The sequence below is a fragment of the Protopterus annectens genome, chromosome 12.part0 (genome assembly GCF_019279795.1).
Source record: "Protopterus annectens isolate FY-2018-M chromosome 12.part0, PAN1.0, whole genome shotgun sequence".
In the NCBI taxonomy this organism is placed as follows: domain Eukaryota; kingdom Metazoa; phylum Chordata; order Ceratodontiformes; family Protopteridae; genus Protopterus; species Protopterus annectens.
In genome coordinates this window covers 1,028,617,980-1,028,632,750 of record NC_056746.1, presented here as the reverse complement: position 1 = coordinate 1,028,632,750, position 14,771 = coordinate 1,028,617,980, and the positions used below count along the sequence as shown (strand labels likewise).

General features: G+C 38.9%; 1 protein-coding gene across 1 annotated transcript in view; it reads left to right on the top strand.

The window, feature by feature from the left end:
• LOC122816948 (formin-like protein 13) overlaps positions 1 to 14,771 on the top strand; it is a 1,087,038-nt gene that overhangs the window by 512,869 nt on the left and 559,398 nt on the right. The window contains exon 6 of the mRNA XM_044090042.1: positions 1,807 to 1,983. Coding sequence (XP_043945977.1) covers positions 1,807 to 1,983 — 177 coding nt within the window. The remainder of the gene's footprint in view (positions 1 to 1,806; positions 1,984 to 14,771) is intronic.

Here is a 14,771-nt window from a genome sequence, read left to right as displayed (position 1 = left end):
AGGGATTTTGCATAGAGGCCTCAAAACAAGTTGGTGGGACCCTTCTTGGGATCTTAATTTTTTGTTAGGTACTTGCTCCAGTTGAACCAGTTATCTGGCTGACTTGAGGTTCTTCACAGAGAAAACTGCTTTGATCTTTCCAAAAATAGTGTATTTCTTTGAGAACCAATCCTTCTTTTACCTCTAAAGTGGTACCTGAGTTTACCTTAAGCCAAACTATTATTGTCACTGTTTTCTTTCCTGAACCTAAAAATAAGGGGGAAAGATACTCCTTACCATGTATGTCCACAGACAACTCGGGTACTATCGTGACAGAACTAAATATTTCAGATTTTTGGATCAGTTGGTCATTTCTTGTGAAGGTAAGATGGGACAAGCTGTATCACAATAGACTATTTCCAAATCGTTGACTTAGGCTATTATCTTTTGTTATAATCAGCACACAGGAAAATATTCCAGGCAAGTCAAGGTCCACTCTATCAGGGCCTTGGATTCATTTATGGCTTTTTGGAAAGGGCTGGATTCTAGAAGTATTCTAGAAGCAGCAACTTTGTCCTTTATACCTACATTTACAAGGCATTACTAGCTTGGTTCTTTAGGTCTAGATCAGACTATGCCAAGACCATTCTCCAGGTGCAGCTCGACCTTTTCCCTTCCACCTCCCAAATGTTGTAAGCTAGGGTAATCTACCCATATAGCTAAGGCTATTGCAGCTGTGATTAATATGATGAACATAGTATAGTTGTGTAAGGAAACTTATCATAATGGTAGATGCTAGAATGATCTCTGCTGCAGTAACTGTTGCCTCCACCCCCCTTGTTGTTTGGTGTGATATTTATGCCAGGGTGTGAATACTTATTTTTTGTTATTCCTAGCATTGTCCTTTCAAGGTTGGCATGAAAGCTTGGAAGGGCTTGGGACCTAAACCTGTCTTTTTAGTCAGCTCAACTCGAGCTGTTTGATGGTTTGGGTGCATGAAAGGTGCCCTGAAGCTCGGAAGCTTGATTGCTGTTATATCCGTAGTAAGATATAACCTACACAGCTAAGGCTACAGCAGCAGTGGCTATTCAAACATTTACTGTTATGGTACTTTATGTGTCTGTATTTGCATTTGTTGCATGTGAAGCTTTCATATACTGTCTGTGTAGATCTGGATGATGCAGTGTCGCTAAAACTGCTTCACAAATATTTTGGTACTGAGTACAGGCTAATTATTATTTGAAATGATAGTTAGTCACTTCTTATTTTAAAAAAATGTCATTTCAGTCTGTAATTTCTGTAAAGAAAAAGTATGGTAAATCAAATGTTGTTCTTATGTGTATCGTTGAACCTCAAGGATATGTGAATTCTTACTCACTTTCCTGAAATCACAGGTGAAGGCTGTAAGAGTTTGGTTTATTTTCCAGTTTTGAACCCCTGAGCTACCAATAATTAAAGCATACAGTATGGTATCACACTGTTTCATTTCATTGAGGTTATAAACATGTAATCTGTGATGTATATTTGGAATATTCTCCTGATGAATCATTTTCATTTGACAATAGGAGATATATGTCTGCAGTCTGTGTATCTGAGTACTTGTAACATACTGTTATGAAAGCTAGTTTTGACCCTTACAAATGTGCCATATTATGTCAGCTTAACATTACCTAGTTCCAGGTTACATTACAGAAGAAGATATTTAATAATTTGAACAAAAGTTGTACAAAACACTTAAAATGTTCAGGTCAAGGAAAGTATGAATAATAAGTGAAGATACAGTGAGACAAAGAAGATGGGTTATGTAATTCCATGCTATCGTTTCAGGTACTTTGCACAGCTGCGAGAAGGAGAGCTGAGTTTACAAAATAACGGACTCAGTGAAAGCAACATCAGGTTAGAATCTTCACCTCATGTGATTCATTTATCTGACGGTAATGTGAGTGTCAATAAATCCCATCGATGTGAGTCATTCTCATTGCAGACCAGGAAAAACAATTATCTGTAAGTGGCTTATCAATTACTCATTAAAATGTTATCAATAAAACAACTGTTATGTGTTCATTGCTCAATTAATGTTTAATTATTTTTAACTTCAAAGCATTTACATGACACTATGTTTTAAATTCGTTTTGATTGGGATGTTTCTGCCACTGGGAAAGCCACTCTTTGCTACATTGTTCCTTCAGTCACATATACTTAATTTTAATCATTCTTAGCATGGTATTTAATATACATTTTGCACAGTGTGCAACAGTTTTGATTTTAAATGTAAATTTCTGACAGTATGCAATAATTTGTTTTTGTAGTTTCCTATAGTGCCTTAAGGATTAGTGCAGATCTGGCTTGAAAGGGGAGCTTGCATGCATGTAGTAAAGAAATATGTGCAGCATATAATATGAAAACCAGTGTAGACTTGGAAATTCTAGATTTATGAAATAATTTGTGATATTTCATGATGGTTGCCAGACTGATCCAGTCTGAGACACTGAATAAAGCTTCTGGAAGGAAATGCAGTATGTATTTCATTAAATGTTACATTGTTATAATGATTTGTTAGTGAAGCTGAAAACTGACCTTCACATTTCTATAACATAAACGTAAAAAAAGTGCTGGTTTCCAAACCAAAATAACGACAAAAAAAAAAATTTGGCTACATCCAGCAGCAACTAATGATGACAGCAATAACCTACTTCTAAACCATTCCTAAAATAGAACTCTGACTGGCTAAAGAGAATCTACAGTTATCACCTCCAATGGTCTGAGCCTACCTTCAACCCAACTCCTGATGTTTCTGGCTTTCCTATACACAAAGGAAGAAGCTTCTCCAAGGATGTCCAGGGTAGCCTAATGGTTAAGATGTTTGTCTTACAAACATAAGGTGCAGGGTTTAAGTCTCACAAGGGGTAAGTGGCTAGGCTTGCAAGGGCAGTTAGCTTAGTACTAATCTATGAGCTGTTGGTAATTATGGCCCAATTCTCTCTAATAATATTAATGATGCTGTAATAATCAACAGTAAAAGTCAAGCTACAACTGTCTTTAGATTTGTATAACTAATTATGGCCCAGTTCTCTCTAATAATATTAATGATGCTTTAGTAGTCAACAGTAAAAGTCAAGTTACAACTATCTTTATATTTGAGGAAATTCATAGAGAAACTCCTTCCTTTGTGTATAGGAAAGCCAGAAACATCAGGAGATGGTTTGAAGGTAGACCCAGAACACTGGATACATGTACCAATAGGTGCGGAGCCAGCTGTGTTTTTTGTCAGCACATACAGGGGGGAGACATGTCTTTCTGCCATTATTCAAAGAAACTGATTAAAACCAACGCAGGAAATTAGTGTAACTCAATGTAGGTGATTTACAGGGCAAACCACAATGACTGTGAAGCATTTTATATGGGGAAATGCTCAACAGAGTTAAATGAAGGATTTCTGGCCATCTTTCCGAAATTAGAGCTAAGTACAAGAATAATGCACTGACTCAGCATCTGCAGCTTCTCAAAGGACACACTGGCTTTAAATTTCAAATTATTGATCATGTGGAAATGGAAGGAGACATCCCTAATGTTTTAGAAAAACATGAACTACTGTGGCAGCTGAAACTGAACTCTTTTAGAAAACTGGGGCTTAATTATTATTGTTCCATAAAAAGCATACTAGAACTCAGAAAACTGCCCCACTGTTTAAAAGAATATTAAAGGTCTCATATGGGACTGATTAATGCTGACATTACATAATAATATTATGCATGTTAATATTGTTATAAACAAATATCAAACATTGTAAATATTTTACAGTGAAAATAACTGGCACTGGTACTGTTTTCTGATACATTTACTCATTTAAACTAAGGGCTGTCTTAAATGCCACAGTTGAACAGGTATCCAGGGCCTTAATGCTTTATTTCTAACATTTTTCACTATTTATTTCTAACATTTTTCATTGTATTTCTACCTTAGCAATTATAGCTATGGTTTTGAGCCTACTTAGGTGCTCACTTTTAGATTTATACACATATTTGTTAATATTATTTGTTTTTTATACACAAACCTGATGAATTTATTTGGTATGAAAGCATTCTTTGTTAAAAGTGTTTCAGTTTATAAGTTACTAATACATATTTTGATAGCTGTTTAATGGTACATCTTTTTGTTTAGTTGGTCATTTTGTTACTGAGTTGGTTTCTTAATTAATAAAATCTGGATTAGTAGGTTAGCCTTAATAAGCTGTTCTTACACTATGTATTTTAATTTGTCTGTAGCTATTAAGTTTCAGTTCTAAGGTAACACAGTCTCAGTTTACACTATGGTGTTAAGAGGGAAGAGGGACTTAGTTAAAGGCATGATTTTAATGCTTTTATCATTCTTAAAACAACCACCCTCTGTAACCACTCCTTTGCTCCAAATAACCTGATTATATATAAATTAATGATTGTCTTTAATACTTTTCATTATACTCAGCTAGGATCACTTGTTTGTGTGTTTCAATAAAGAATATTCTATTTTTAACTCAATTGTAAACTACTTACTATTTTATTATTTTGTAGTATGTATTTTAAAGTTCAAATTTTATTAGTGGATTAGGTGCATAACATATTTCAAGGAGTGAACTTCACATCCTCCACACTGAAGTTTCTGCTTGGTTTGTTTTTGACACAGTATAGGTTGCATACTGGATTTTTGGGAACTTCGAGGGATATCACAGATTTTTCCTTTTACAGATATAAGGAACATCCAAACACTGGACTAGTTTCAGTTTGGATTTGTCAAAGGCTGGTCATGCTTACTCAACCTGGTAGATTTTTTGAAAAGGTCACCAAAGCAATGGATGAAGGTAAAGCAGTACACACCGCATAGCTTGACTTGGCCAAAGCTTTTGACACAATCCCTCACTCAAGCACAGTAGAAATCCTGCTGGATTGCCAGTTGGCTCATATATAGGAAGCAGGAAATCAAAATAGGAAAAGTTACCTCCACAAAGAGACCAGTCAATCAGTATACTCCCCCAGGGTTCTGTACTGGGACCTTTCCTGTCTGGTATCTACTTCTCTAAATTAAAAAAAAAAAAAAAACAATAGCAACAGGCTCTTGATGACTAAGTTTGCAAATTACTGCAATCTAGGAGCAGTCATTGAATCCCCAAATGACTTAGCCATCCTGCAGGAAGTTTTGTCCCAGACAAATAACTGGTGCCAAAATCATGGACTGAAACTAAATGCCAACAATCCATTAGTGTATCTTTTAGGAAGTCATCTACTAGGGAACTAATGCATTGCTAGTACATTCCTAAGAGTGTCCCTTGTCATAAGTAAGTTGTTCTATATTACAAATCTTTTAAATAAAGGGATAGTGTCCAGATCTGGGGATATACTTGTCCCCTTTACTCAGCCCTAATTAGGCCAGTAATTGAGTATAATTCCCTGTTTGGCATCTACCTGTCCAAACACATGCAGCAAGTGGAATGCCCACAGAGATACCTTAGTAAAAAGATACAAGGCCTAAATGATATGTCCTTCATGTGCAGACTCAAAGCCCTTTTACTTTACTTGGTATTCTACACACTGCTGAGAGGTGACCTGTGTCTGGTATGCAAGGTATCCTCTGACACAATACTGAGGTTTTATTGCATATCAGCAAGTCAAATTACATCAGAAGTACTCAGTCTAGGGCTCTAAACTTCTTGTATAATATCAACGGAACAGTTTGGGGGACAAATATATTTCACAGAGGATATTGCTGCTCTGGAACAGACTCCTCATCCACATAAAACAAATCTCATCCCTGTCCGTATTTAAGCACAACTTGGATCTATGGATGGGTAGCAGAAATTGTATCCCATGACTGCCCCTGCACTACCAGTGGAAAGATGCAGCTCCTAAATACTCAATTGTATGCATGGGTTTCCAAAAATTATCTATGGTATGATCCCAGTTATTCTTACTAGAGGTAAGATGAGATGGGTAAGGCCAATCTAACATCAAATGGGATAGATTCATTTAAACATAAAAATGAAATCTGGCTAGGCTTAAAATGGCCCACAAGGGCAGCTAGCCTAGCACTTACCTATGAACCTGTGAACCTATAAGAACAAAATCTATACCAACTGAACATAAATCCTGACCTACATTAGTAATGTTATTAAAAAATGATAAAGAGTAAGTTAGTAAAACATACAATATAAGCATATACTACGAGGACACACTTTGCATGTGTTGTAATATATTTTTTTATCTTCCTTTCTCTTTTTCTTTTTATGGTTTAATTGAACAGGATATTTCGGTTTAATACAGTAAACAGGAATTTTGAGCTATATTAATGTAATTATTGTATGGCATTTAATTGTGTGAAGTAGAATAAAAACATTACTGGTATTTCTGTTAATTGAGGAGTTCAACCTTTAAATGAAAATATAATAATAATAATAATAATAATAATAATAATAATAATAATAATAATAATAAATAGGTGAATGTTTAAAAAAATACACCCTGACATAGAGGTCATGGTTGGGCCTCTAGTATCAGAGTTCCAGTGTTCAAATCCTATATTCTATTTAGTCTGGCATTTAATGCAGGAGATTATGCCAGTTAGTTGTTATTGAGCTGTTTCTTATAGTGCAAGGTTTAATACCCTTAGCTTTCATTTGCCCGCTGTATGATTCTCAGCAAGTCACTTTACCAAACAGTGCTCTGGGGCAATTTGGAAATTGGGCTGGGCTACTCAATGGTCTCCTGTACCTCATGTCTGGTAACACTGTATAAACCTACAACACTAGAGAAAACTTCTACTTGCAGAATTTTGCTTGGCTTCATTACATTTGTATAATTAAATCTTCCCAATTTATTAAAAGAAACAGCTCTTTTACACTCTTTTATAATATCCACACACTTTTTCAGTGCCACAGTAACAGATGTAATCTAAACATAGACAATGTTTTCTCATTAACACATATCTCAATGTGCACATCTGCAATGCATCTACTGGACATCTCTGCTGAATCTTGTCTTTAAAAGAAAATGTCTGCAGGCTCTAGGTCTATTGCACAATGTTGTTGTTGTTCTTCTTTCGGCTTTTCCCGGTTAGGGGTCGCCACAGCGAAACTCCGGTCCGCTAATGATTGGCAGTTGATTTTTATAGTGCCGAGGTGCCAGCTCGACATCCAACCTTCAACGAAGGCACGCCCATTTACGCATGTCTTTCGAACGCCACTTGACCGTGGGGAGGACAGAAGGTGCTCCAGCCAAGAATCGAATGGGAGAACCTCTTGCTGTGAGGCAAGAATGCTACCGCTGCACCAAAGGTTAAGAAATATATTTAAATGTGTCCAAAGTATACTAGTGATAATCAACAGCTGTCTGGTTTTCAAGGTGGGTTTATTAACTCCCAGGAAATATATGCACTTCACAGGTAAACCACCCAAAATATATTTAGCTTCACTATTAAAAAGACTGTCCAACTGCATCCAAGATTAGTAAAGTAGGTACAGTTATTTTACCCATAATCAGCATTTAACATACCAATGGAGCATTAATGCTATTGAAAATAGTGGTATACAAGCTTTGCCAAATGGTTTGAACCTTATCAGTTTTTTAACTCTCAGAATGGACATATCTAAAAGGACTCATTTCAGTCACTCCTCTGGGAGTGTTGATTATAACACATAATAATTAAAATTAACTAAACAACAGTTGCAAACCAGTGATGTAATATGTAATGCATTTAAATATAGGCTCATTAGATGGAGATAACAAACCATAAAGTAAGACGCATTCTGACATCACAGTAGACCATCTTCAGAATCAATCAGTTACACATCAGCAGCTTAAATGCTGACATTGCAATTAAGTCAAAATATGTAGGATGGCAGCACCCATAAAGTGATTTTGGGTGAGCAAAATGCTTATGTATAGACCATTCTCTGAGATGGCTAATAGTGATTCAAACAGATATGAACCCGTAGTCTGTCACAAGCATTCAATATTGGGACAGAAAAGGCATTGCCACTAGCTTTCAGAATGTTGGAAGGGCTGTACAAAAGAAATATGCCAGAAGACTCTGATCTAAGAAATGACTACGGAACTGCGCCACGTTGCTATAATATAAACAGGAAGGCAGACAATGAAAGATCATACACATGGAACAATGAGAAATGTCAGAGTCTGCTATTAAATACATGAAATATATTGTTCTACAGGATTATAAAACAATCTTCGTGACAAGTGACAAAGTAAATCAATTCTCTAACCCCACAGTACTATATATAAAAAACAATGTATATATTACTTGATTGACAGTAGTACATCGCTTATATTTTCTTTCATCAAATGTCACTGGTTTCATTGCTGCAGACGTTATTTGCTCTTTTTCTTTAGCTGAATACTCCATTTGAACCCACAGCATGTAAGCCCTATCTACATGTATTAATTTTTATGAAATCTGTGACTGTAACATTCAAAGGAAGAGCAAGACATTTTAAAGATCATTCTTTCTCTGAGATGGAGTAACCTTGGAGTGACAATGGAAAAATAATGAGGCTTTTTTCTCACAGGGGGTGCAGGGGAGCTTGGCACCCCACAAAAATTTAAGCTGAATTCATTGGCTAAAATGGCATGAAAACAGTTCAGCTGTTGGTATATGTGTTTAAGTACTTTGTATGCACTGGCTTTGGGGTTATGACAGTTATAGCAAAATGCTTTATTTTACAATAGTATGGCTTTGTTTAGACATAGTAGAAGCAACAACTTTCTTTTTTTAATTTTTTTAGTTGGCTAAGCCTTACCACTCTTTTCCATCCCCATTCCAGCTCTTACATGTGCCAGAGCAGTAAACTGAACAAGTTTTCTATGTTGTAGCCAGGGCTTTACCCCTTTGCCAGCAGATCTGGTTTATAAATGTTATTTTATCATGCATTTACTTGTACTTGCTTACTTTGTGTGTGTGTGTGTGTGTGTGTGTATGTGTGTGTGTGTGTGTGTGTGTGTGTGTGTGTGTACACACACACACACACACACACACACACACACACACACACACACACACACACACAGACACACACACACACGCACACACACGCACACACGCAGACACACACACACACACACACACACACACACACACACACACACACACACGCATATATATATATATATATATATATGGGTCTAGGACACTCTACCGAAAACATGTTATTTGATTGTTTAAGTGTGTGTTATCTGACCATTTCAAGAATTTCTTGCATAAAATTAGACCCTCTTAGTAAAAAAGTCTGCATATCATTGCTGGAGCCTTCCTGTGTCCTGAGAGTGCTCTTCAAACTATCTGGAGATACACAGAGCTGAGTATATTTTTCTGGCACTTCAGAGTTGTGTACTGGTAATTGTTGTTTGACTAATTTTATATCATTGCTGGCTGACTTCAGAGTTGTACACTATTTTTGCTTCACTATATAGTTTTTCAGATCTCTGATGAAGGTGTTCCCCCCCCCTCCCCCTATTTCTCTGTGTCTTAAGTTGGTATAACTGGTTTTACATCCTGTGTGTTATCTGACCATCTCAAGGATTACTTGCATAAAATTAGACCCTCTTAGTAAAAAAGTCTGCATGTCATTGCTAGAGCCTTTGTCCTGAGAGTGCTCTTCAAACTATCTGGAGATATACAGAGCTGAATATATTTTTCTGGCACTTCAGAGTTGTGTACTGGTAATTGTTGTTTGACTAATTTTATATCATTGCTGGCTGACTTCAGAGTTGTGCACTGTTATTTTTGTTTCACTGTATAGTTTGTCAGATCTGTGCTGAAGGTGTTGGTTTTCCCATACCCACCCTCCCTATTCCTGTGTTGTTGTTTAAATTTGGAGGCTTTTGCAGTTGCCTGCTCCCACTGTAGATTTGATCTGGACACTCCCCCAGTCCCATCTCTTTACCTCACTCTACCTAATAGACTCCTTCTGCACTTGTCTTTAGTCATTTTTAATTTAATTGCATTTTTTTAAACTGTTTGGTCTAACATTGCTACATACTCAAGTGTGCTAGCTTGCACTGCATTTGAATTGTTTTGGCTGCTGTTTTAGCTACTTTTCTGTATATGTATATATATATATATATATATATATATATATATATATATATATATATATATATATATATATATATATAAATATATCAATACCTTTCCTGTAACTAGGGTAGTCCAGATTCAGATTTGCTGTATCCAGGACTGTGTGTAAGCTTCTGAGCCCCCCCAAGCTTTCTTTGTTGGAGGGAAGCCTTCTAGCTTATCAGTGGGAGTGGTAAGCACTAGGTATCCTATCTACCACATAAGGAGGGTTCTGGCCCGGAAATTGTAGTTATTGGCCATTTGGGCAGTTTTCCATCTCTCTCAACTTTCTGATTTAAAAGCCCACATTTGCACTTGTTTCCCCCTTTCCTGTAACTAGTTTAGTCCAGATACAGATTCTTAGTTTTAGCACTTGAATTTGCTTATTCGTGATCAGCTCTTGTTCAGAACTTGTAAGCACGAAATAACCCATTAATTACTACAGCACTCAACCTTCCTCGTTACCTAGAGGAAAACAGTTTTGGTACTTAGTTTCTTCACTTGCTTAGAGAAAAACAGCTCTTGTACTCACTTTCCTCACTTATCTAGAGGAAAATATTTTTTTATTCAGGTATGTCCAAGGGTCAGCTCCCAGTGTTCTCTCCTGTCTATCTGATGAATCTGGGCATCTTGGAGCAATGTAGAAATTGCCTCATGTACACAGACAAACCTTTCCTCCTACCACCCAACACTACAACCTGTGAGAGATGCACTTATCTAGCCAAACTGGAGGTAAAGCTCTCTCCAATCAAGAATGAACTTGATAGCCAAGAGGAGAAGGTAAACACTTGCACCACACCACACTCATCACATAGTCTCACTAAATCTACACCACCAAAATCCACACATAGAAACACAAAAACATTCGTGGAGGCTCTCAATAATAATCTGCTCAAGCAACAGAGACCTCCAAATCAGAAATGCAAGCAACTTCAACCCCCCAACACAACCCAAATGGCACATAGCCCGCAGACTCAGTGTGCCACTCAACCACAGCCAATAAGGCAAAACAACGCACCCAACACACTAGTCATAGGTGACTCTATAGTCAGGCACACTGATGTCCCACTCACCAGGATAAACAAGGAGAAGGCTGCTGTAAGCTGCCTGTCAGGTGCCAGGATCCACCACATAACCCACGCACTCAGGTCACTCCACAACAAGTACAGATATGACTCTGTCATTGTCCATGTTGGTGTGAATGACCTGAGACGTACCTCCCTGGACTACATGAAAAGAGACATGGAAGAGCTCTCCGATCTTGTAGCCCAGGCAGGTATGACCCTAACCCTGAGTAGCATTCTGCCATCACCCAGAATGATGCCGCAGTACAAGGACAAAATGATTGACTTCAACAATTGGCTAAGCTTCTGGTGTCATTCTAAAGGGATCCAGTATCTCTCTGCCTGGGATGACATGGTCGACAGACCACAATGCTTTGCCAGAGATGGCCTGCTCCTGTCACCCCTGGGATTCCAGATACTGGCTAAGGTTCGTGTTGCCCCTATAGTGTCTTTTTTAGGCAAGGTTCAAATGACAAATTCACCACCATAACAGGAACAGACAAGCAAAAACTGAGGGTGATGCTACTCAATGCTAGAAGTCTAAATCTCAAAATGCACTCACTCGAGGCACTCCTTAAAATGGAGAACATCAATATCTGTGCAGTGACTGAGACCTGGTTCAGGGCTCCAGAGAGCACCCCTGCACTACCAGGCTATAACTCATACCACACATTTCGACCATGTAACCTGGACCGGAACAAAAAGGCGGAGGTGTGTCCATATTCATTAAGGATATCCACACCTCCAGGCTAGTTGCTCAGCATAATGCAGCCAAGGTTATCCAAGTACAACTAACTCTGGGCAAAACTGCAATCCAAATTGTAGCTTGCTACAGATCACCCACCATGCCTCAGGATTCCCACTCCTCTTTTCTTGATGTACTGGAAAATATTAGGGTTCAACCAAACACCCTAATAATGGCTGATTTCAACTACCCCACCATTAACTGGGAAAACTACTCATGTACCAACTCCTTCACTCAACGCTTTCTGGAATTCATAAACTCCAATGCCCTGGATCAACTTATCCACACCCCCACCAGGGGAAACAATATCCTAGATCTAGTCATTACCAACACGAGTGACCATTGTTCCACACCTGAAGTCAATGCCTTATTGGTCCGATCTGACCATAAGCTAATTACCCTAGATATCCACATCCTGCCCCCACCCCCCCATTAAGGAAACCATGGTAAAAATGTTTCCAAAGCCAACTTCATGCTTCTTAAGACAGAAGTGGTGAACTTCATGACACCCATGCAGATGGACAATACAGTTACGACTACTGAATCCTACACAATTGCACTTTATAAGCACTTACATGAGTGCATGGATCGTGCTATCACAAACAGAACCAAGATGCTATCTTCCAAAAAAAGGAAGCCAATCTGGTGGTCCCCTGCCATAAACAAACTCTACAACAGAAGGTAGAAACTGTTGCAAAAGAGAGTAAAATCCCACAAGTGGAGGAGCTCCCTGGTCAGCCTCAGTAAGAAGCTACGATCCCTGATAAAATGCTCCAAAGCTAGTTACAAAAACAAAATCGCCACTAATTCTAAAGACAACCACAAAACATTCTATAGCTATGTCAAGAATCTCAATGGCAACACTCAGATCTGCTCTGAGTTACAGCACAATGGCACTAAATATACAGACCCAACTGATATTGCCAACATCCTGGCAGATAGGTTCAGTGCTAACTTTACCCCCCTCTCACCCCCTAAAGAGCCCATCTCTATACCGGAAGCATGCAAAGTTCCTGTAATCATGGCTGCACAGGTAAAAAACACACTCTCTAAAGCCAAGAACACAGCATCCATGGGACCAGACAACATCTCAGGCTGCGTTCTACATGACCTACAGAATGAACTGGCACCCCACCTAAGTACCATGTTCAATCATAGCCTCACCTCAGGCTTTGTGCCTGCTGAATGGTGCACAGCAACGGTTATCCCACTCAACAAGGGGGGGAGCCACCACGGACCCCGGGAACTACCGCCCCATTAGCCTGACGAGCCTGGTCTGCAAGGCCATGGAATGTATCATCATGGAACTTATAAACAAAGACATTGGTAATCTCCAAACTCTGGACCCCACCCAGTTTGGGTTTGTAAAAGGCTGATCATGTCTCCTAAAGCTGATAGACTTCTTTGAAGCAGTCACCAAAGCCGTAGACAAGGGTAAGGTGGTTCACACAGCCTATCTAGATCTTGCCAAGGCTTTCAACACCATCCCCCACTCTGGAATTATAGATAAACTCACTAAACTAGGTATAAATCCCTATGTCACAAGATGGGTTGCCAACTGGCTTACTGACAGAACCCACACTGTGAAAGTAGCAGACTCCAAATCCGACTTCAGACCAGTGACAAGTGGAGTACCACAGTGTTCAGTCCTGGGACCTCTACTGTTTCTTATCTACTTCTCTGAAGTACAGGCTAACACAAAAGGTCTTTGGTTAATGAAGTTCACAGATGACTGCAAACTAGGAGCCATAATCAAAACTCCTAACGATGTGGACATCCTACAAAAGGGCCTCACTGAGACAGATGCCTGGTGTCAAAGCCATGGCCTCAAGCTCAATGCCAAAAAGTGCATTGTCATCCCCTTTGGTAAAAACTCTGTACCCATGAACTACAACATAGGCGGTAGTATACTAAACACTGAAAGTGTGATAAGAGACCTTGGGACACAGGTGGACAGTAGTCTCTCCTTTGATAATCACATCGCCACAGTAGTCAGGAAATCCTTCTACGTGGCACACCTCATCACAAAAGGTTTCTCATCCAGAAAAAAAGAGGTCATTGTTCCCCTCTACTCATCACTCATTAGACCCATTATAGAGTAAAATGCCCCTTTTGGTATGTACTTCACAAGACATCTACAACAACTGGAAAGGCCGCAGAAATACCTCACAAAGAGGATTACTGGCCTCAAACAGATGCCCTTAGCAGACCATCTCAAAAAACTCCAGCTTTACTCCATCACATATCGCCTACTCAGAGGTGACCTCTGCCTAACATACAAAGCTATGTCAAACCCAGAGCTGTTGAACTTGCTCCACTTAAAGAAATCCCAACCCCTCCGAGCTACACGCTCTAGGGACCTAAACCTTGTCACCACAATAAACAGAACATGCTGGAGGGATAGATTCCTGTCCCAGAGACTTCCCATACTCTGGAATAAACTATCTATCTATATCAAACAAAGCTCTTCATTAGCACTCTTCAAGAAAAATCTTGATGATTGGATGGGAAATAGGAAATTCACCCCGGGGATCACCTCTGTGGCTCTGCTCAACAGTAGCACAGGAAAATAATTTCTTGGGTGGCAAAAGCCAGGGTACCTTTTTGGTTGGGCTTGTATAGGTCCCAGGGCCAATAGCCTAGTACCTACCTATGAACCTATGAACCTATAAACCTATGAAACTAAAACGGGTGAGCACACATTCTCGAAAGTGCTTTTTCACCGAAAAAGCACTTTTGCGAAAGTGTGCTAAAAAAAAAACATGGGGAAATGACTGTTGCTGAGATCGTGGCACAGTGGGGGTAAGGGAATATTCCCTTTTCCTCACTGTTGTATGATCTTAGAGTGAGAATATAAAAGTAGGGGGGTACAGGGGGGCTTGCAC